The 22,964-nt window shown below is 39.6% G+C and overlaps 4 protein-coding genes across 4 annotated transcripts in view; 2 read left to right on the forward strand and 2 right to left on the reverse strand.

Moving 5' to 3' along the window:
* Nucleotides 1–364: 364 nt before the first annotated feature.
* On the forward strand, nt 365–2,089 carry LOC143371499 (oxidized purine nucleoside triphosphate hydrolase; the record flags this gene model as incomplete). The annotated part of the gene is made up of 3 exons (XM_076816730.1): nt 365–537; nt 1,265–1,410; nt 1,767–2,089. Coding segments are annotated over 3 exons (510 nt in total), but the record flags the coding sequence as incomplete, so codon positions are not given.
* On the reverse strand, nt 1,410–11,424 carry Lrrk (Leucine-rich repeat kinase). The gene is made up of 2 exons (XM_076810531.1): nt 10,199–11,424; nt 1,410–10,117 (listed from the first exon to the last, which is right to left on the reverse strand). Exon 2 carries the CDS (start codon nt 10,107–10,109, stop codon nt 2,727–2,729), a length of 7,383 nt encoding a protein of 2,460 aa, XP_076666646.1. The 5' UTR covers nt 10,110–10,117; nt 10,199–11,424; the 3' UTR covers nt 1,410–2,726.
* A 156-nt stretch (nt 11,425–11,580) lies between these two features.
* Nucleotides 11,581–15,799, reverse strand: Nup75 (nuclear pore complex protein Nup75). Its single transcript, XM_076822832.1, has 8 exons — nt 15,629–15,799; nt 14,886–15,312; nt 13,103–13,482; nt 12,705–13,024; nt 12,398–12,615; nt 12,107–12,325; nt 11,931–12,030; nt 11,581–11,857 (listed from the first exon to the last, which is right to left on the reverse strand). Exons 1-8 carry the CDS (start codon nt 15,656–15,658, stop codon nt 11,647–11,649), a joined length of 1,905 nt encoding a protein of 634 aa, XP_076678947.1. The 5' UTR covers nt 15,659–15,799; the 3' UTR covers nt 11,581–11,646.
* Nucleotides 15,800–17,623: 1,824 nt separating this feature from the next.
* LOC143376019 (uncharacterized) overlaps nt 17,624–22,964 on the forward strand; it is a 61,920-nt gene continuing 56,579 nt past the window's right edge. Inside the window, exon 1 of the mRNA XM_076826243.1 lies at nt 17,624–18,008. The gene's annotated coding sequence lies outside the window, so the exon portion shown is untranslated. The remainder of the gene's footprint in view (nt 18,009–22,964) is intronic.

Raw genomic sequence — 22,964 nt, forward strand, 5'->3', positions numbered from 1 at the left:
TACCCCTCACGAAACTCACCGGCCAATATATCTGGCTTCGACCATAATAATCACGAGAATCTTGTCATCCATTTACAATTGAAATTGTTAATAGATATATTCAATGGCGACAAGTAATGCATATGAACCTAGCTTTCCGTGAATTACGAGGACACTCTTTCAGGGGTGAGAAATTCAAAAACCACCCTTAGTATTCTTCGCGCCATTTAAGCATCATAACCTTCAAAGTAGAGTGTTTCAAATTTGTACGGAGGAGTTTACTGTCTCCGTGGTTGAATCATATTTACTCTACGAAGGTAGACAGTAACTTTCGTTTTCGGATTATGTGAAATGAAAGCCACAGATAGCGGTGCTATAATAATTTTCTAAATCGAGTACTATTCAATTGTCCGTGAGAAAAATTTTCTCGTTAGTATTTATTAGAAAGGCAACGGAGATTTTATTAGGCTTGAAGAAACGAGGACTCGGAGAAGGTAAATGGAACGGTTTTGGCGGTAAAGTGGAGCCGGGTGAAACAATTGTTGAAGGGGCCATTCGGTAAATCTTTTTCAACCTACTATGAATTTTTCATATATACGTATGTAGTTCTAATTATACAGTATGTAAGTAATTCCTCGCGTCAATAATAAATTGAGTATCTTATGTTCAACAACATTTTATTATTTAGCAACAGGCGATGCATATTGAATAACAATGAATTTCAACAAAGATTGTTTAATATTTTTACACAACAGCATGCAAGATGAATCACGGAAATTTTAGCGAGGTTTCAAAGTAGATAACAACTTTTGATAAATATCGTATTTGCTATTGATAGTATCTAAACTTCTTATCATTATTGATCTTTTATTTAAAAACTTTTCGTAGCAGAGAAACTTATATACATGAATTTCTTAGTGTATATGTAATTCATCTTATAATGACATATATAAAATTATATAATCTCACAATTTCAATACAATATTATGCATTATTAAATTATTTGTTTAACCATGTCACTGTCTAATCTAATATTAAAAGTTACGCTTATATTTAAAAAGAATTGTATAAAACATTTTCCATGAATCACCTTGTATACACAGGTACAGATTTAAATAGTGAAATAAATATAAATTATGTATACATAAAAAGTGTCATGTAAATTAAGAGATAGTAGACAAAACGATTAAATTAAAAGATAGTATTACAACAATTGCTATCACATATATGTATAATGCACAATTAAAGCTAGCTTCTCTCAACCTTTCTCTTTGCAACATTGCAGTGAATTAAAAGAAGAATGTGGATTAGTCGCAAAGGATCTGAAAAAGATCGGTGTTCTAGAATTTGAGTTCGAAGGAAATGAAATTCTGTTCGAAGTTCATGTCTTTGAGACGTACAAGTACTGTGGAAAAGTAATAGAATCCGAAGGTATTCAATTCTCTAATATTAATTCGGAAAAATTAAAGTTACATTGTTTATCCAAACATTCATTATTATTAACTATATGTACATGACGCGTGCAATTTCATTTATACTCCAGTAATTATGTTTTTCGACACTCGAACCTTGTAACAGTAATTTTGTATTCAATCGTATGGTTGCATGTCGATGCTTTGATTATGCAAATTGTAGAAATGAATGGAAAAACAGGAAAGCTAGAAGTGTGCTCAACTAAAATGAGAAAGTTCGAAAAAACACATGATTACTTATAATTTATAATAACTGACGCTTATCTACTTAAACCTACAATAGATAGTAGTTACGTATATACCTTTTTTGTTCAGAAATGCGACCAAAGTGGTATAATTTGAAAGACATTCCTTTCAAACAAATGTGGCCGGATGATGAATATTGGTTTCCTTACATGTTACGAGGGGATTTATTCAGAGGGCATTTTTTGTACCGAGGTCAGGACCTAATTCTTAAGCATAACATCAAAACTATGGAAGAACTACAAATAAATCATGTTCCTTAGCTATGTCCACCCAGCGCTCACTTCACGCGCAACATTCATACGTTCCTTCGCACATTAATTATTTTAATTATTATTATAAAATGCACTTTCACATTTTTTTTATAATTATAATAAAATTTGGCTTTACACTAATTTAATAATCTTGTCAATAGTAAAACCATTTGGGAATCACCATTATGTTCTTCTCACTCGTCAATCTCAGATTGTATTAAAAAAAACATTTTAAGCAATAATTATACAAATATATAATACAATGACACTATACTAATTGTACCTGCAACTTTGCGCCAAGTAAAAGCATGTACACCAAATTGTCTTAGATGTACAGAAAGTCTAGAAATATAACAGAGATCGGGAAATAAATTTTTCGGATACATAGTGAGGTCTCTTTTCCTACTTCTTCATTTGTCAAATGGGTTTACCATTATTTTGCAGACCTAAGTACTTACAACAAGGTAATAGTAAAATTACAAAACTATATTGTGTTACATCACAAAAAGATAAAAATATCCTGCTTAAGCTATGCTTGCTCTGCAAACAAAAATTTTGCAGAATATATTTCGATCAAGCACCGTACAGCTTGGACAGATTAAAAGATACATATTTCCAGTTTCAGTGCAAGAGATCTTATATGAGGCAAGGTAGAAAGCTTAAAGTCTACAGACTAATGTATATCATGGACGTATAGAATTCTCAACCTGTTACATATCACTCTGAATTTTTGCACCATAAAGCACTCTTAATATTATGCTATGAAAGAAGCGTAAAATTAAGCTGCCGACCAATGTTCGGATCTCCATAGAAGGCCATACATGCTATGCTTAAGATCTTCGACATCTAAACTATCAACTGGGTAATCTGTGTATCGTGAAATTAAACTTCTGTAACCCTGGCCAACAGTTGCCAGCACTAATTTCTTTTCGTCTGTTGACTTAAATGATATTATTTGACATACTTTACCTTCGAAAGGTCTGAAGACTGTAATCGGTCTGAGGGAGTTACACTCAGCTACTACGATACATCCCCAAGTAGTACCGATATATAACTGGTTCCTACATGTTTCCAAAGCTGTTACTTGGCACTTTTCTGTTGATAAATTCTCCTCTATGGAAATGGACTTGAGACTCTCCGAACAAGGTACTAATTTAGACATATCTAATTTATTTATTATTTGCCTAGTGTCCACATCCCATTGATAGACGATACATCCAGGGTATGTGTATGATAAAATGGAATTTTCAGCGCTCAATAAATACGTAGCAAATAAATTTTTAACAGCTGCCTCCCCAGTAACATGAAAGACTTGTACCGTGTCTATTAAAATGTTGTCTTTCAAAACGTAGATCGATATTCTGCCGAAGCTTTGCCCTACCCATAATTCTAATACGCGCTTCTTTTTATAAATCGCTGCTAAGGAATATGTCTTTACATTGTCTTGCACATCACTCACAACTTCCATCCTTTTCATTTGAGTGAAAGAATTAGATAGTAAAAATATTTTTCCACTATGTAATGCGACCGCAAATTGTTTCATTTGTTCCAAGTAAATTAAACCCACCACTTTAGACTCCTTACTGTGGTCAGGTTCCAGATTATAACTGGCAACGCAACCAAAATTACTACCTAAATAAACATGCACCTGACCTGCGTTATCGCCGATCCAAATATATCCATCTACGCCACACATTGCATATGGTATTATAGGAGTTTCGATTCTAACATGTTGCAACCAGCCTTTCTGCGTTCCCAGTAACATATCAACTTCACCGTTATTATGGCCGAACCAAATTTCATCGCCGTTTATGTTTTCCTCTATTGTTCTGTTTGTCATGGTGATAGCAGTTACTTGAGTTCTTTCTGTTAGCATTATAACATCTATAAGATGCGTAAATTCGGGTGCAGATGCAATGGAGACAATTTGACTAGCAGTAGGTCGATCTTTTGGATTTTGAGCCCAACATATAACCATTAGGTCAAGAGCATAACAGGGGTGAAATGTCTCCCTATATGTTAACGGTGGTCTACCACCTTCTAAGATGCATTCTTTAACCGCTTCGTGGCCTTCGAATGGTTGCCTTAACGTGATCAATTCGTAGATAAACATTCCGAAAGAGAAGGAATCAACTTTCTCAGTGTATTCTTCCTCGCCGTTATACTTGATAATCTCAGGTGCCATAAATCCCTCCGTTCCACCAAATCCTTTAGCACCGGTTGGTAATGTCAGTCTGGATATACCATAATCTGCTACTTTAACATGGACCGGATGTTCGGGATGATCTGGGAAAGGTAGGGGCATTTGCCAGACTAAAACATTCTCTGACTTTAAATCTCTGTAAATTACGTGTTGCTGGTGAAGATATTCCACGGCTTTTGCCACTTGAAGAATTATGGCTTGTAACGTGTATGGATCTAATTTAGCACCCGAACGTCTATAATTTTTCAACACGATATCCAATGCCCCTTCTGGCGCTAAATCTAACACCAGTGCCAGCGGACTAACCACTATTCCAACTAATGGCACGATATTTGTGTGCCTGAGTGTCAATAAAATATTTAGCTCTTGCCTAGCGGTACAGTATGCTTTGCAGGCATATTGCAAAGGATCTCGATCCCATTTACTTTGCGCGGCTTTATAAGCGAGAACAGCAGATTGTTTCGAATTCGGACCTGGTGGAACAGGCTGTAACATTTTGATGGCAACGTCTGCCTTTTGGTAAGTGCCAGGTAAACGACAAACTCCTTTAAAAACAAATCCAAATGCACCTCGGCCTAAAAGTTTTCCTAACTTAATATCTTCCGATTTTATTAAATGCTTCGATCCAAGATCCATAAAAATAATATCTGGTGCTACATGTGATAGCGGTATGTCGAAGTGCTTGGGGCAACTGATCGGTTTATTGCAGTAGGCAGATAAAATACACTCTTCGACCATCCAGGAGTATGCTAGAATGCCCTCGGAGTGTGTATTTTGTCTAACGATATCTGGATGACCTTCTAACGATGGCATCCTGCTTGATGTTAAGCTATCGTAGCCTACTCCGCTGTCACCATCGGACTTATAACTATCCTGACTTTGTCTTTCCTTATTCACATAATATTTCTGAATATCTTCCGCTAAGCGATCATTATCGCTAATCTCACTCTCAGTTTCTCCGTTATTTAATAGACATCGAGGACACGGTATCAGTCGCGTGACCAATAACTTTCCTTCAGAAGTATGCACAAAACGTGTCCCTAACGTGGGATACCAATCCTCTAATAAAATATCAATATGATCGACTATTAGCGCTAATAGTTGCGGCATACTTTCTGGACGAGGCTCGACTACGATTGCTTGATAGCCCATTGGCTCGTCGTCCGCTGAATCCGACATTATGGGTTGCTTGATCACCAACGTGTCGACCGGGAACCAAATTTCTAAAATCGCTGAGTTTTTTAAATCTACGGTACACCATATGCCATCCTGCTTCAATTTAAATTTAAACTGCCTATAATCGTACGGCGCGTTCTTCAAATTGTAATTGACCTCTTTAAGACGTAACAAAGTTATATTAGCATACCTTAGCTCTATTCCCGTTTGCCAGAGTACCCATTCCGCTTGCGTGTCTAACAAGCTAGTGAAAATATTATCGTCCACGAAATGTTTGAACGGCGCTAGGAATGACATCACAATTTCAACGATAGCGTCGTCAGCCAGGATTCTTGTTATGAGCCTCGACCAAAAGCCACTTGGAAAGTACGACATCAAAAGAAGCCGCGTAACAGAGCAGTCCGGTTGTGATCTGGATGTTAACACGCATTCTGCATTCTGTTTGTCTCCGGAGGAATTTTGAAACGTTATCATCGGGGAAGTAATTTTTTTCGAACGCACATGCCAACCTCGCGTTTTCACTGGGATTTTAATTACTTGATTATTTCTTAGAATGTCTTCTTCGGTTGGCAGCAAAGAAGGAATCAGTAGAGTACGATAATCCCATGTCAATGCGACTTCAAATTTGTTTAACAAGCAGACGATATATCCTTGGGTGTCTATAGACGATATCGTTGAAGACTTAAAAACGTGCTGGATGTCATCTAGCTTCATTATACCAGATCTAGCGAAGGGATTAATTTCGCGTATGGTCACCACGTGTGCCAACATGTCACAAAGCCACTGCGGATCCAGAAAATATAAATCTTTCAAGGTAGCGTCATCGTAGTGCAAAATAATTCCATTCTCATGAAGAAATAGTGTCGCCTGGTGTAGCTCTGCAGGGTCTCTGAACGATCTGTGCAGTTTCTGGAGTTCGTTATTCACTGCTGTGTAGTACTGGTCAGCTTTTAACACCGGATCTCCACCTGACAGCTTTCTGTCATGCGCGAGTTGTATCACAACATCTTCCAAGGCTAGATAACTGGCAGGAACTTTTTGTTCGAGTAGTAATTCTTTGCTTCCAGGTGATCTCAGACTGAAAACAACGTCGTATATCAGATTGCACAGCATCTTTATGTTGTGCCTCGTCTTACAGCTCACTTCAATAGTTTCCATTACTTTCGGCAAACCACACTTCTCAGCATCCACGACATTTATAAACTTATCGCGAATGTATTGTTGCAAAGCCTCGCTATGCTCGTATGAACAATCATAATGAGTACCAACAATAATTACTGGAGAATTGGGTGCTCTGCTTTGAATATTTACCAACCACTGAAATATTTCAGAGACACCCTTAAAACCGTCTGTAATTCTCCATACAACTAAATATAGGCTACGCTTGGACAGGAAATATTGATGCGTCGCGTAGTATTCTCTTTGTCCACCAAAGTCCCATGTTCTAAAGTAAACGGATCCGTGGGATGAATGGCCCCTTACTTTCTTCTCGTAAATCCAATCTCCTATATCAACGCCAACAGTGGATATCGTCGTCCCCCTTGCTGTCTTCGCATTGATATTCTTGTTACCCATTCGTTTCGCCCAATGCTCCGAAGCTTTCTTCTTGTTCGGCACTTCGCCTTCTTGCCTTAATTGTTCCAACAAACTTGTTTTACCGATACCTTGAATTCCTACAATCATCAACTTCAGTCGAGCATAAGGTTTAGCATCCTCTAGAATTGACTTCAAGTACCCGATAACATCCATTGTTTTATACTTCTTCGATTCGATCATAGTCCTTAACGGGTCCTGCAATCTGCAACCTTGAGTATTTAAATTCCATAAACGAGACAATAACCCCATTTGTGGTGGTAGCTCGATAATGTCTGGGTTGCCACTTATATTTAAAACAGAGAGATTACCGAGTTCGTAAATGTTATGTGGGATTTCTTTTAATTTATTATTGCTTACGTCAAGCATGCTGACGTTAGGGAACAGTAGGTACGATTTAGAGCCAGAATAGATTATTTTCGTGTCTTTGTCCACGCTCTCCTCTTCTAAAGTTGGCATTTCTCCATCGTCGATTGAAGTTAATTGAATTCTGTTCAGCGAGTTGTTAGCAAGAATCAGCGTTCTCAAATTCTCCAACCTCAAGTGACGTCTGTGCGTGCAAACCGACATGAGAACTACATCGCGCAAAGAGGTTGCTGTCTGCCTATTACTCCCCGGACCTATCGGAGATTGTACATTTGTAGTAGGAGAGTAGCATGCTGTGTTTGCTTCTTCCATTAAATCGGTACCATCCAATGGTGGTAGACTGGGCCAACGAGAAATTTGATTATTCGACAGATCTAATTGTTTCAAACTCGCAGAATAGGATGTTATGTGACTCATAGTCCTAAGAGAATTATAAGCCATGTTCAACCTTACTAAATTAACAGCCAAGCACGGCAATGCCACTGGAATGCTATTAAACAAGTTGTGCGCCAAGTTCAAGGATGTCAATACAGATCTTGCTCCGCCTTCATTGTCGTCTGAAACCTTCTCTGAAACTTGAACCGATCTGGTCCAAACGTGAGGGCGATCCATTTCGATAATTTGTGCATTTGCTATTTTGGTGAAAGAGTCGAACTCCATCGAGTCATCGCGCGAAATAGCTAGCTGCGATGCTAAACTACGATTACTCGGGCTATTATTTAGAGAGTCGTCCCGTTGCGATTTTCGTAAAATATTTTGAGACACTTGACTAGGCAAATCCTTCAATAAATTAAACGACGCGTTCAATTCCTTTAACTTCGGCGCACGCCATAAATTGTCTGGAAGACACTGCAGCTTATTATTCGAAACATCCATAATCTCCAAGGTGGGTAGATTCATTATAAATTCTGGCAATTGCTCCAATCGATTGTCTTGGAGGTACAACTCTTCTAGAACCGGACACAATTTGTCCTTCGGATTTCTCGGCTCGGCCGATAGAGTGTCTAATTTATTCTGAGCCATATTTAGGTACCGTAGACTTTGTAGATAAAACACAGTGTTTGGTATTGAGGTAATAGAATTATGCGAGATATCTACCCTCGTAATAGCGTACAAGACCAGATCATTGTTCTTGGCACTCAGCTTTTTATTAACGTGTAGCACGGCATCGATTAGCCATTGAGATCGTATTTGCGAGAGATGGCATTGCTGATCGTGCCAGTTTATCATTGTAGGAGTATTTGGAAATAACGTCGAGTATGTAACATTACCAAAAGAAGACAGCGCAGAAAAATGAGAGGTTTGAGTACATTCAGTCATAGCTTTCTTGTTGATCTTGTATTCCGAGTCGGGGTAAGCTTTTATGGACAGAAGCTTCGCCGTCAACGGCTCGTCCCGATTTTGTGCGGCAATTTTGATTGCCTTGCATGTATTATCCACAGCACCATGCTTCAATAAAAGATCTGCGATTTTTATGTCACGTTGCTGGCAAGACATAATTAATGCGCTAGAATAGCTGCTTTCTGGATCGTTTTGATCGTAAGGAACTTTTACTGGTAAGTTGGGATCAGCACCTGCTAATAGCAAAGCAGTAACGACTTCTGTGTGCTTCCCTCTCACGGCGGCGTGTAAAGCGGTTTCAGCAGCATTGTTGCAATACAAATCTAGATTTACCGGGCATATCATATTGTCGTCTTTTTTGTCAAACGCTTTGCTCCTAAAGTTTAAACTAGACATTAATCTCTGGATTCCGCTTGAAATCTTTCTTTTCGACATAGGAAGTGGCTGCGCGACTCCCATATCCTCCTCTTTGATTTTCTTCGCTTTCACTCTGTAATTTAATAGCAATTCTACGATCTTAATATTCCCCAACATGCTAGATATGTAAAGGACATTTTGCCCCGTAACATCCTGAATATTGACATCGAATGGCATCTCGTGCTCATATTCTCCGGACGAGTCTTTATAACGCTGATACGTATGTTGGGGATATTCAAATTTTAACAGCAAATCGACCACCAAATGATGGCCGTTTATAGCTGCGGCGTGAATCGGTAACCATTTCTCTACCGTCGAAGACTGCACTTGTTTCGGGAAATGTCGGAGCAGTAGTTCCACAATCTCTACCTTACCGTTATAACAAGCTATATACAATGGACAGTATTTAGTAACAGGATGTATTCTGCAATCTGCGCCGTGATCTAGAAGCAAACGGACTATGTCTCTGTGACCCATTTCGCATGTTATGAAGAGCAGAGTATTCGCGCCGTTCGGTGCCATGTTAACGATGCACTCGATGTTAGCGGTAAGCCCTTGAATGATGTTCCTAGCTGCCACAGTATCCCCCTGAATGCAAGTAGCGCGCAAAGAAGCATGCGTCGCAAGCTTCGCCAATTCATATTTCTCGGCCGCCAATTTAAGCAGATTTATGCACATGTCTTGTTTATTTATTTCAGCTGTATCTAATGGTTTCTGACCGTTACTGTCTTGGATCGCTAGATCAGCGTTATATTCCAAAAGTTTCTCAATGTTGGAACAATTACCGTGTTCTGCGCAAATGTGTAACGGCGTCCGATAGTTGCCCCTCGGCCCGCACGGTGTGTTTGGATTGGCACCGGCGGACAACAATACATCCAAACACCTCGAATTTTCTGTAATAGCTGCGGCGTGCAACGGCGTCCTACCCCACGAGTCTTGGCTGTTCGTGTATTGTGCGTGCTCTCCTCGCAGAAGATCTTCCAGTAACTCCGCGTTATCCCACAGAGCAGCTTGATGTAATAGTCGGCCAGGAAAGTCTTCGTCGATAGGAGTGTAGTCTTCCATGATGCGAGCTAAAAAATATTTACACTGCGCCTCTGTATTTTCTCCAATGTATTTCATTTATAAAGATATTAAAGCGTTCATATACTTACAAGTTGTAACTGTAAATCCCTTTGGTTCCCAATTACCTATTCACATTGTGGATGTATTCTTCTCTACGATACTTTGCATACGATGCTTTACTCTGTATCCGATCAAAATTGAACGTTCGACGTTCATCGCAATTTATTGTACAAAAGATCTTACGATTACTTGTGAATTTAGATACGTCCAATGTATCTAAAGTGGAAGTTAAACATTTAAAATCGTTTATATACATTTGTGGAATTTCGATTTCGCTCATTTATTTATTCTCGCATTAAAATTGTATTACGTTTTGAAACTCAGTTTTCCCAAAATAATTTCTGTTATTATTTCGCTACCACTGTCACTCTCCTCCTGTCATTCCAGTAGAGCATTATATTTACGATTTAAAGTCCAGAGCGCACAAACACGAAAGTCTCGCGTATGTGTAAATGCGTACATCAATTGGAGTACGATCGAATAACGTATCGCGAATATCATGTCCAATCGATTTCGAAAAATTTCCCGCTTCTCACTGTGCACAGGCAAATCTCTTTTCCATAATTTCTTGGCTTTCTTCTTGCACCGAGAGGATAGCGGCTCGATTGTCACGATGACTTTCGCAATGAGAAACGAGCGCGACACTAAACATAACACTCTGCGATCGCCATTTTGTCAGTTCTCTTTATCGACTGTACGCACCTTTAGGCACGATTTACCGCATCAGTACACATCGGATCGATTTAAATAAACAGTATTATATTTGACATTACGTAACACAATTACTGACCTTTCTCGTCAATTGACTGCGTTACATGCTTCACACATCTATTAACACGTTTTACTGTTACTGCAATTGAAAGTTTTTGTTCGGTTTCATGTTTCAAATTACGAGCTATCGCAAAATTTCCACGCTTGAAATTATTTTCTCGTTTTTTTTTTGCTGGAATATCTACACATTACTGAACATTAGACATGAATATATTGTCATTTATAAAAAAAAATAAAAACAGAATAACATTGAAAATAATTTGACGGAGTTTAAAGTCATTAGCAAAAGGAATATTTTTGAAATGTTTAATTTGCGGAAACCGTTCATGCAACACAGTATTTACAAAATATTTTAATTTTTGCGTGTGTTACCCGAGTTTCGTTTAAGATCAATTTTACGCTATTCAGATTAATCATACAACAGGCCTTGATCCGAATATCAAATTCGGGAAAACCGACAAATTTTTACGCGGAGCTATAATAGTGAATTAAACGTTTCTAAATATTTCTGTTGTAATAATATAAACACTATTGAGTTTGTTTAAATAAACTGTTATGTTCTTCATTTTGTAACTGTAATAAAGAGTTTCAAATATATGCATGACCTTCTTCGATAAAAATTCGATGAAAACAAAGCCTGGACGTGGAAGTCTATTTTAATTAAAAAAATTAGAAAACTTTTACATAATAAATGTTAATCAACTTTCTAATGTTCCACTTGGCAGCCTTCGAGGCTCAACGATCGGGCTAAGTTTCTAGCGACCGCTAGCCGGAAGATTTCGATTTCATCTTGAAATTTCGGATCGTCTCCGTGCGCTTCTACGCAACGCAATAGCTCGAAACAATCGCTGGAAGACAGAATGACCTCTTTGGCTTCCAATAACGGAATAGCATCTGACAGAAGAATCGACCAGAAGCTGAAAACCAATTGTTTACTAAACGGTTTTTTTCGATTTAAAACGACCATGCTGACATCTGTACTCTACTTACTATTTTGGCGTTAAGTTTGAAACTAAGAGGGACACTAGTAAGCTCGCTGCTTCTTTAAACTCTCCAATTCCGTACATTTGATGAAACTCGCAATATTTCCCTAATTTGAAAATGTAATTAAAGACAACGGATATTGAAAATTAAATTCTATCTCTCGTACTTTGAAATTGATTTACCTAAAAATGTGAGTCTATCACTTGCCATCATACAAAAGCCTAAATTTTCTAAAAGATCGCGACATTCCAATCTTCCAATTTCTGCGTACTGTTTCAGAAATTGATCAGCAATATATGTTATGAAACCACTATCTTGCGCCTTTAATGCCCATGCTAGCGCATTCCCAAGTCTTCCTCGTTTTATACATTTTACTCCCTGGATTTTGCATATGCTAACAACTTAAAAAGAGAAAGAATTTTTTTCAATATTTAGTGGGCCTTATAGGGCGTATACAGATAGATTATACCAACCAACATGATCCATGTTATTGTCTCGGGCTATGTCTATAATCTTGTTTATTCTCGCTTCTGATACCATCGGTAATGACTGTAATAGTATCTCTAGCCTAGCTAAGCCTTGAATTGGACAATGTATCAAATAACTCGCGCCGCATTGCCACAAAGAATGATGCCCCATCAGTGTATTACCATATTCCAATATCAGAGACTCGTGAAGTTGGCTAGTGACTCTGATGTAAAAGCAAATGTTATTTCGGCAACGTTTCTATTTTCTCTAATATCATTTACCATTTATATCCTTCGCTATCAAATTACTCACTCGATCTGATCTTTGTCTAACACTTTAAGTCTCCCGCAAGTATAAAGTAAGTCCACTAAATGTGCCGCGAACCATCCATTGTCACCCATATACTGTATTTCTTTAATAACTTGGTGCAAGTGGCTTTCCATCAGTGCACGTATCGCGTTATCGGAAGGTCTATTGGCATGCCATCTTTTGGACATGCTGTTCGCGTGTTGCGAGAGTTCGGGCTGCTTGCAGCACGGGGATGTGTAAAATAATTTCGCTGCCAATAATTCGTACCAGGCGTCCGTATACGATGCGAACTGCCACAGTACGTCTTCTTCTCCTGCAATTAACTGTATTAAATGTTTTTAATGATTCAAACTACGTAATACTATTTTATTACATTTGCACGTGCAGTGTTAGTATAATACCTTCATAATCATTTCTAAATTGTCGTCGACAATGAAAGCTTTGCTATCTAGGTTTAAAGATAGCTCCAACTGCCAATGCTTCCAACGCACGGTAAATTCGTTTACAGAATAACCACCGTATACGTTGTACACAGGCATGGTTTTAAGAATATATTCTGCCATTCTAAAAGCCGGATGATCTGCTTTACTGTGTAATGCTAAAAGACCTCGCACTAAATCTAACTTCCCATGTAGCGCGCAGCCTATTACTGCTTCCCAATAATACGTGTACGTTAAATCGGCACCAATGGCTTTCTGGTTTAATATATCCCTCGCCATGCCTTCTCTAGACGGAAAATGGAATTTAATCCATTCTAGCAACTGTGGCAAAACTACATCACCTAGGTATACAACGGCACAGATCAATACAGTTCCGAAATTAGTTTTATTAAATATTTCATTGATAGAAGCAATGGCATACTTTGAATTTACAGTCGCATCGGAAAGTAAGTTGACACTCTTTAAAATCGCATAACTTTTTTAAAATTGGTTCAAACGACTTGAGTTTCTTTTTAGAAGCTAGCGGATTTAATTCTCTAGGTGACGTGTTGCGTCGTTTTGAAAAAAATTGCAACTGGTCGGAACAGTGATGAAAATAGTGAAGGTCGTTTTTTCAAAATTTTTCTGAGTCTGTAATGAAAATTCAAAAAACCCGTTTGTAGATTGAAGTAAGTTGTACACATGCTGAAAATTTCATCTAAATCGGTTAACGTTGCTCTGAGCTACACACGTTTAACCCTCCCTTGGCCTACAACATCGAGTGAGACTCGTGGTTTCTCGACCGGGCCAAAGATGAAAAGCACGAGTGAGACTCGTGGCACGTCTATTGGGCCAAAGATGGAAAGCACGAGCGAGACTCGTGGTACGTCGATCGGGCGAAACGTAAACACCAAGGGTCAGGCTCGAGGTTAGTAGATACTACGACTCAACTTTTCGCCGATGTCATTTCATCTCAGTTATTCCTGGCCGCATACACATGTATTTACTTTGTTGCAACTGCGTAACGGGGCTAAGACGTGTGCGATTGACAACTTCGGACGCTGAGCCGAACCGTGGAATGGCTCGACGCGTAGCTCACCGCTGGTGCTGTTTTGGTGCCGGCGGTCGGAATTTAAACGGTAGGCCAAGGGGAAAGATCGCAGAATAAAGGCTCCCACAGGCCAAAGCGAATATTTGCGGCGGCAGCGGATCCACCGCGAATCAGATAAGGCTGCCCATAAGCAACCACGTATAAAAAATTGCTGCCTTATCTGATCCGCAGCGCGGAGCGGATATTCGCGTTGGTTTGGGGGTGCATTTAAGGTCGAAAATCGCGAAATTCCCGAAATCAGTGAAATCGCGAAATTCGCGAAATTCCCGAAATCAGCGATTCTCGACCTTATTTTGCGATCTTTAACAGTTTATAGCTCAGAGCAACGTTAACCGATTTAAATGAAATTTTCAGTATGTATACAATTTACTTCAATCTACAAACGGGTTTTTTGAATTTTCATTACAGGCTCAAAAAAAAATATTTGAAAAAAACGACCTTCACTATTTTCATCGCTATTCCGACCAGTTGCAATTTTTTTCAAAACGACGAAACACGTCACCTAGGGAACTAATTGCGCTAGCTTCTAAAAAGAAACTCAAGTCGTTTGGACCAATTTTAAAAAAGTTATGCGATTTTAAATAGTGTCAACTTACTTTCCGATGCGACTGTATGTATTTCTTAGTTTTCATACATAGTCATGGAAACAATTACCTGGCACTACGTCCACATAAAGAATTTCAGTTAAGTGCCATATGCATTCTATTTGATAGAAGATGGTGAGAAAATTCTCTAAGGACTCTTTTTTGTCGGACAATGATTTTCCTAGTATGTCCTGCAAGCTTTCTATGCAAGCTCTCAAGGTGGATCGGTATTGCTTGCTATGTTTCAGTAGCTCCGGCCTAACATCGCTAGGCGACGATTTGATTTTTTGAATGGATAAGAAGACGCCGTTACTTTCATTCACAAGTTTACGTAATTGTGGTGAAAATAAGATTACTTCTGGCTTCAAAATGTGTATCGCTGAGTCGTATCTCTCGTGGTGTTTTTCATCTAATATTTTGCTAGTGTGTATACTGATCTTACTACTATTTACCCAACTGGCGGCGATACCTGAATTTTTAGAGACATTCGGAATATCCTGCAAATGAAAAGTATTGTTAATACATGTCCTTGCGCGCAATATTCGATTAAGAAGTAAATTGAAGAATTGTATTTTAACATTCAAAACGATAATAATACGTAAATAAAAACGCTTCAATTTTTAAAATATTACGATCACGTCATTGGAGTCTGCGAAAGGTTAAATATTACGAAATATTATTGATATATTATACCGCTCTGGATTCACGAAGCTTTTTCGTTAGTTAGAAAATGCTTTTCTACGAGATCAGATGACGAAAATGTAGGTTAAGTCTCAATTTAAAGCACGCGGTTAATAAAGTTTCACTACTCACTATAGTTGGTAGATTGTTGATTTCGGCCATAATTGGCAGTAAAATAAAAGAACTGTCGTTCCACGCACGTGTTACTTTACAACAATATCATTAATTTGACATTAGCGATTAATTCTCCACTGTTTTTTCCCGCAAATTAAATGCACTGCGCTAACTGTCGACTATCGATATACCGGCGAGTTCGATTCCGAAAGGGGGGGAATACATCGCAAACAACGATATGACACATATCGATAACTAGCAAACTCTATCGATAATATCGAAGGAAGCTAATTCAAATATGAATTACGAAATTACGACGATTCGTACTAATGTCTTTATTATTAGTATATTTATTATTACTATCGTCGTGTTAGGTTGGTAAAGGCATGTTGCCTATCAAGAATAATATTCAAGAAATTATTGAAGCGTGTTAGTTAGTATCTGTAGCTTTTAAATTGTAGAGCTAAAAGTTCGAAAATGGTACTTTGTAGTCTAGAGATTGCAGAGGCAATTAGGGCTACGCACACGGCTAACCGACCCTAATGCAGCTTCGTTGACTGAAGCGTAGAATTGATTCGCGAGGGAAAGAAGCTCATACTTATACCATTTCTCTATGCCAGGCCACACAAATAGAAACTGGCCTCGGTTCGTGAATCGCCTCAAGAACGTTGCCCCTTCCCCACTCGCTTTAAATTGAGCTTACTTACGCCGCACTCCACGTATTCCAAATTCTTTGCAAGATATATACACTCCTAGCTGACCCGTCACCCGGCAATTATTATTATTTATTATTTTACACAGCATATTTCTGCTCTCCTTAGTTAAAATGTCCTATCTATCATTTTACCATTTTCGAGAAATGTTGAAATATTTGAAATTCCACACATCTTTTACCTTTTAAGTAAAGTTAGAAAACCCTACGTGCTTCGCAGAGATCTAGAAACAATCTAATTTGTTTATTTCTTTCCAAGGACGGCACGAAGAAAATAATAAAACTTCAGTGTTCTCGGATACGACCTTTTAACTAAGGAGGGCAGATTTATAAATAGCTTATAATCTAATCTAGGACGTATTTAATGTATATGCAGAATTTCATTGACATCCGTTCACCCGTTTAGGCGCGAATGACGGACGAAACACACAGGCAACGTTTCACTTTTATATATTAGTAAGGATTTATACAACTTACTACAATATATAATAATAATAATATATATATATATATATATATATGTGTATTTATAACAATAACAAAGTGCACGTAATTCAAGATTTGCATAAAATTATTAATCTGTCTTACCCGGTGCAATTAAATCCCCTCTACGTAGAAACAGAAACTCGAACATATTCCGAGTATCATCAGCAGAAGGCAGCATAAGAAATTAATTATCAGCCAGAAATTGAAACTAGAAGCTCCCACGTATTTACCAAAATACAGTACACAGTTCTAGCCGAAAGTAAATTCAAGAGGGGATGGATACCCCATCATCCGTGCGCGCCCGTAAAAAAATTGATCGAAGAACAAGGTGATCGCAGGCACATTCAACTACATAATAGATAGGACACTGTATGTACTCCGGCAAACGCGATACGCGGATCCACTGCACCGAGCTGGCCCCAGCACTATCCACATGACTCACAAAAATCGCGTTAAATCGCGCGTCCGCGCGTCGTAGAAAGAAACTAAAAAAAAAAACAAAAAACAAAAAAAAAACAACCGTGCCAAAAGAAATAGACGCGGAGCGGTATCGTTCACCTTTGCCCGATGCCTTTTTTCTCCCTTTCAGCTGTAACCATAACACACCGCGCGAACCGCCCCGCCTCTCCTCGTCGCCTCGCGGGGTCGTGTTCACCATTGGCGGCCGAGCGTAGCCGAGGATGGACGACCCTTAACGCGACCCATGGAGACTGGATATCGCACGCAATAATCCGAGCTTGCGCGGTGCTTGCGGGAAGGCGCGTCCTGGCTCCGTCGGCTCTGCGCTCGCTTGGGCTTTTACTCGTCGACGAGCATCCGTGGTGAAGCGTGCGCGCCCCGTCGAAGCCGGACGGAAAAAGAAAGACCGGAGAAATAAAAGAAAAGAAAAAGGAAGGGGGAACAGAGCGGGGGCCCTGTTCGCGTCGGGCCGGGCCAACGTACGTGCCGTACCCCGAAGGAACCCACCTTCCCCGTCCGAGGACGAAGGGCAGGACTAGGCCGTTTCGCCCCGCGAAAATGTAACGATCGGAGTGGACCGGTTCTCTGGAAATAGGCTTCCACCAGCAGGGGGAGGAGAGGAGATCGTTCCCCGTGGTTGTGGAGCGCGAGTGGAAGCATCCCGGGGCGAAGCTCCATGGCGTGAAGCGTCGGCAGGAGCAGCACCTTGTTCGTGAAACTCTGAAGCTCGACAGAAATCAGGTACGCCGAGATTCTCTACGCTTTACGCTTTCCGTTTCGGCTCGCTCGTAGTCAGCCAGGGTGGCGGGTTCGCGGGGCCCAGCCGCCTACTAGGCGCCTAGCTTCTTTGGCTCGCTACCGGCTTCTTCTTTCCCCTTCTTTCCTTTTGCCTTTATGGCAGTCCAGGGGACCTCGAGAGATTGCTCGTCGAATCGTGCACGCAGGGAGACTCCGTGACTTGGATCTCTCGCGGGGGGTGGAACGGGTGATGCAATTTGATAACGGATGTAAACGGGTGGACTGAATAATGCAATGGTGACAGTTCTCCTGTCGGAGATTGTTGACGTTATCGGCGCTTCGCGGAGGAATTCTGACTGCATGGGTGGCTATGTGCGACGCAGTGCGCGGGTACCATCGTTGGCTTCCCCCCTTTTACCTTTCGGTGCCCGGGGAAATAGGAACTCGAGTGCCGCGACGTTCCAGAGATTTTAGTGTTTCTTAATTCTCTGGTAATCGATACTCGCTTTCCGAAAGAGCCGACTGGCGAGGGCAATGTAAAACGTTGGCTATTACAGCGTTCTGTTGATATCGATGATAGATTTATTGGGGATCGTGGGGTTGTGTATCCGAGGAAAAATAATTTTAGAAGGACGTCAGGTGGTGTTTGTCAGAGTTTCTGAAGCTTCGTGGAATTTATACAGCTTTATTGGTATATCCATTAACGGGGTAACCCTTTGGTAGGTTCGTAAAAGGAAAATGGAAATTGTCGTTTATACTTCCACTATCATTTAATAAGATTTATGTTACAAAACAGCCATGGGACAAGTTCCCCTTAATGCGAATCTGATCCGATATTGCATCTCTGTTTGCCAGCCGATCGGAGGCTGGATTGGTCCTACAGGTCGGCGTTTGTATATACGATACTCGTGTAGTGCGCCTAGGGTTCTCGCAACAGGTTACGTTTGTGGATTTCCATTCGACGAATGCGCAAAAACAATGCGGATACCAAGCTCAGTAACACGAATTAAATCTCTCTGAAAGGGTTGAAATTAAATCTCACTCTTTCCCATTATCACACTTGACGACCTGTCAAACGTCGTTAGTTCTGGGTTAAGTCTGGTTTAGGTAATCCTTCAAAAATCAGTTTATTTAATTCCTGGCAAAAATCGCTTTGCATCTGGAAATTCAACAGCTCCGCAACGGTTTTAACTTCGATACTTCGGGTTCTGCAAAAATCCAAAGATTGAAGAAACTTTGATTCTGAATTTTGGCGATCCTTTTTTCATCTCCCATCTGTGGATCGTCCTTCCAAGCTATTATAGAAACGTCATCTCCTAATTATTCCAAGTAATGCTACTTTTACCATATTACGAGCTACTACTGTACTTCCGGGAAATATTCTTGAGACGTCACCTCCGCAAAACCGATTAGGTGCAGCAGCGCATTCAGGATTTAATCTTGGGGGGAGCCGTACTTGAAGGGGTACAAATATTTTTAATGCGAATTCAATGAAACCCATTACGTGGTTATACAGATTTATTTAAAGCACAAAATCCAGCTTTTGTTTTTTTTCTACAAAGCTCTTGAATTACTTCAGGCGTGTTTACATTAAGAGGGGAGACCACTGTAATGGTCTGAAAAGTAAGGGTGTTTTGGGGAATTTTTTTCAACCAAAGAACGCAAGTAAACCAATGCATTGCTTGGTATAGTTAATATGTACATACTAAAGGGTAAACAATTTTTTTTTCAATCAAATTCATAAATCTGTTTCTGGTATACTCGTCGCCAAAATGGGCGCTGCAGCAAAATCGTTCCTGTGGGGTTGGCAGTGCCTTAGCCATATGGTTAATCCGAATTCAAAAAGACAGAAATATTTAGAAACTAGAAGCCTACGTCTATTACGTGACGATAAAAAAAGGCAATATCGCAAAAGATAACAAAATGGTGGACCACTGAAAAAAAATCATTTTTAGGGGGTAAAGATGTTGATAAAAAAAAAAAATAGAAAGATGCCGTTGTTTAAAAAAAAAACTAATCGACACTTGCTCGTGTCAAGTGGACGTATAGTTTTCTCTGTATACTGTCAACGCGGTTGAAAAATATAATTCTGAGAAAAACAAAGTTCCGCTCGGCTCAGTCGCGCGCTTGACACCGCTTCACGGAGAATACTATATCTCCGTAAATTTTACGAATTTCTTCCTAAAATTTCTAGAGAGCATTCTTGAAATGTACGCCTTTCAGAAAATATGAAAAAAAAAACGATTTTTCCGATTTTTTACAGTGCTTACCCCCCTCTTATCTTCCTTCTTGTTTGGGGGTGCCATGGTCCCTCTCTGGGTGCGCGACTGATTAGGTTTCATATATTATGAAGAAGAAACTGTGTGCGTCGCATAACAACGGAGGTCGCACTAAGATCCACTGCCTCCTTCCACCTCTTTCCCTCAATTTTTCCACCTCGAGGGTAAACCAGCATTCGCATTTGCAGCGTTGTTTAATGGCCACGTCCCAGTAGCGATTTTGCTGCAACCGGGGGATGAAATTGCTTTTCGTCGAGCGAATGCCCCCTCCTTTTCTTATTCTTTCCTTAGCAGCCTCTTTCACGCGACGTCCCTTTCTGTCGGGTATAAGAAGCAGGTCGGGAGATCTAATCGATCCCTTGAATACGAACATAAACGCTCGGCTAGGTCGATGACTGATAGGGATGCACGAAAATAACAAAAGCATTTTGCGTGTTTTGGCAAGATTTAAGACTCCTCTGCGGGTTAAACGACCTCCTCTCACGTTCAGCAATTCAATTTGTCGCCTTTTTATGTGACACGCGACTAATTTATCTCGCTAATTCTCGAGAAATCTTCTTTCTGGCGCTCGGAGGGCCGATCGTACGATTACCATGAGAATAATATCGTTTCGGAATATATTTTTGAACGTAGTCGCGATGATTCTTCTACCTTCTTGCAAGGAGGAAAGCGGGGCAATTGAAATGCAGCATCGGTGGCAGTACAATAATGGCGCACGGGGAACATTTTCTTTGTTTCTTATAAAATATGGAGTGAACGTGGGGAAGAGAGTTTCAAGGTTTTCTGGTATGCTTTAATTAACTTTAGACGTACTGTCTGGGCGCTCCCGTTTTCCCGAGTGAAAATAAGAATGTTTAATTAGAAAAGATGCGCGATACAAAATTACAAAGCAATTCTTCGAGGCTTCTGCATTTAAACTGACTTCTATTATAATTTCACGAGTCTTCTTAGTCCCCTCAGGTTTTCTAATATCGACACTGCCACGGTTCTATAGTCTGAAGCATTTGTTCAACTTCTTAGGATTGCTGCCCACGTAGTATTAAATTCCTTATGCAGACATGTAGAAATATGAATTTCAAACTACCCTTTGACCACCGGTGTGGGAACAGTTACCTGTGCCGGTAATTATGAAAGTGGTGTAAGTAAAAAAAAAAAACAATTATTGGGGTTCCTCATATTTCAACATTATGAAAGAATTTTTTAAAAATAGCCGTCAAGTAAGCAGTAACGTGAAAAAAAGTTACCTCCGTTATATGCAATTACAAGGCCAGTGACAAATCAAAAATATAACGACACTATGGACTTACTACCTTGCATTCCAACAATTCATCAGAAATATCTTAAAATCCTTAAAATATCAGAAATTAAAATTTTATTATCGCAGGCGAATTATAACATACATAAATGAATATGTTTCTTTCAAACTGTTTTTGTTCATAAAATTCATTTTCTTTTTTCGTTATCGTAAGTGACCAATTAGGATATACTATCAGTTTTGAAAACGGTGTAAGTCATTCAAAGGTTGAAGAAATATATTTTTCTATAAATTACTCATACAATTTTACAATGATAAATAAGGTTGACGTTAGTAGAGCATATACACTGTGAACAATTTTGTTCGATCGTGGAAAAATATTTTTTAACACGCCCAAACGCAACAGTCTAAATATCTCGAAACAAAGAATACATGACCACGTCACTTTCATAATCACCGGCACACCTTATAGCGAACTTTTAGGGCACATTCGATGAATGAAAGAGAAAGCGATGATTGACGATCGAGCGCGTAAATTGTTCGCTTATTGGAGTTGAGCGAAGAGTCCCACGGTGTCGAAAGTCAAGTGTTCGGCACACATATTTTAGCTGCAACTAAAGCTTCCCCCCAGGACTTGTATCTCCGGTGCTTTTAACTGCAGTGTATATTTGACTTTCGGTCGTGTTTGATTTCATGGCGTATCCTTTGTTAACCGGGTTCTCGCCTGTATCTTGCTCGGTAAAATGCATCGCGTCGATGGATGGGAACGATGAATCCCTCAATCAAAAGAAACGGGATCGAGGATGCCTTGAATGCGATGGCAAACTTCTGTATCGACTCCTCCGTGCAGCATTCGCATTGAGCGTATAACGCAATAGGCAAAGGGTTCAAGTTTCTTTCAATCGAAATGGATAATTTATCCTGGGAAGGAAACAAGTAGCACATTCAACGAACTACAAAAATTTGTCAAGAACTCCAATTAGACTTCAATCGAATTACAAGGTGTGCAGACGTAAACTGGTGGTTAATTGTTCTTGCAGAAGAGCATCTTTGAACGACGAAAAAGATGGGGCCTTCTAATTTTTCGGTCCCTTACTTTAATATTATTAATTGTTACACTCCATTTTCTCTAGTTCCACTGAATTTGGCAATGCTGGAATTATTGTTAGGATATTTCAATGAAATATTTAAAGCAGCAGTGCTCCATTAGAAAGTTCGTCTAAGAAGGCATTGAAGTGAATCCTGTTACGCGCAAATGGTCACATGGTCAGGCATTATATCAGCTCGTGGCTGTGCCCCGCTATTGCGCTCGTAATGTTTTCTGTAACACTACTGCGTTCCTATTTTGATCGCCTAATAAAGTCGTTGGAATGATACTAATAATATACACTGTGCACTCCGCGGATTTCAAGACACTCGATTTCA

Source organism: Andrena cerasifolii, chromosome 1 (genome assembly GCF_050908995.1).
Source record: "Andrena cerasifolii isolate SP2316 chromosome 1, iyAndCera1_principal, whole genome shotgun sequence".
Taxonomy (NCBI): domain Eukaryota; kingdom Metazoa; phylum Arthropoda; class Insecta; order Hymenoptera; family Andrenidae; genus Andrena; species Andrena cerasifolii.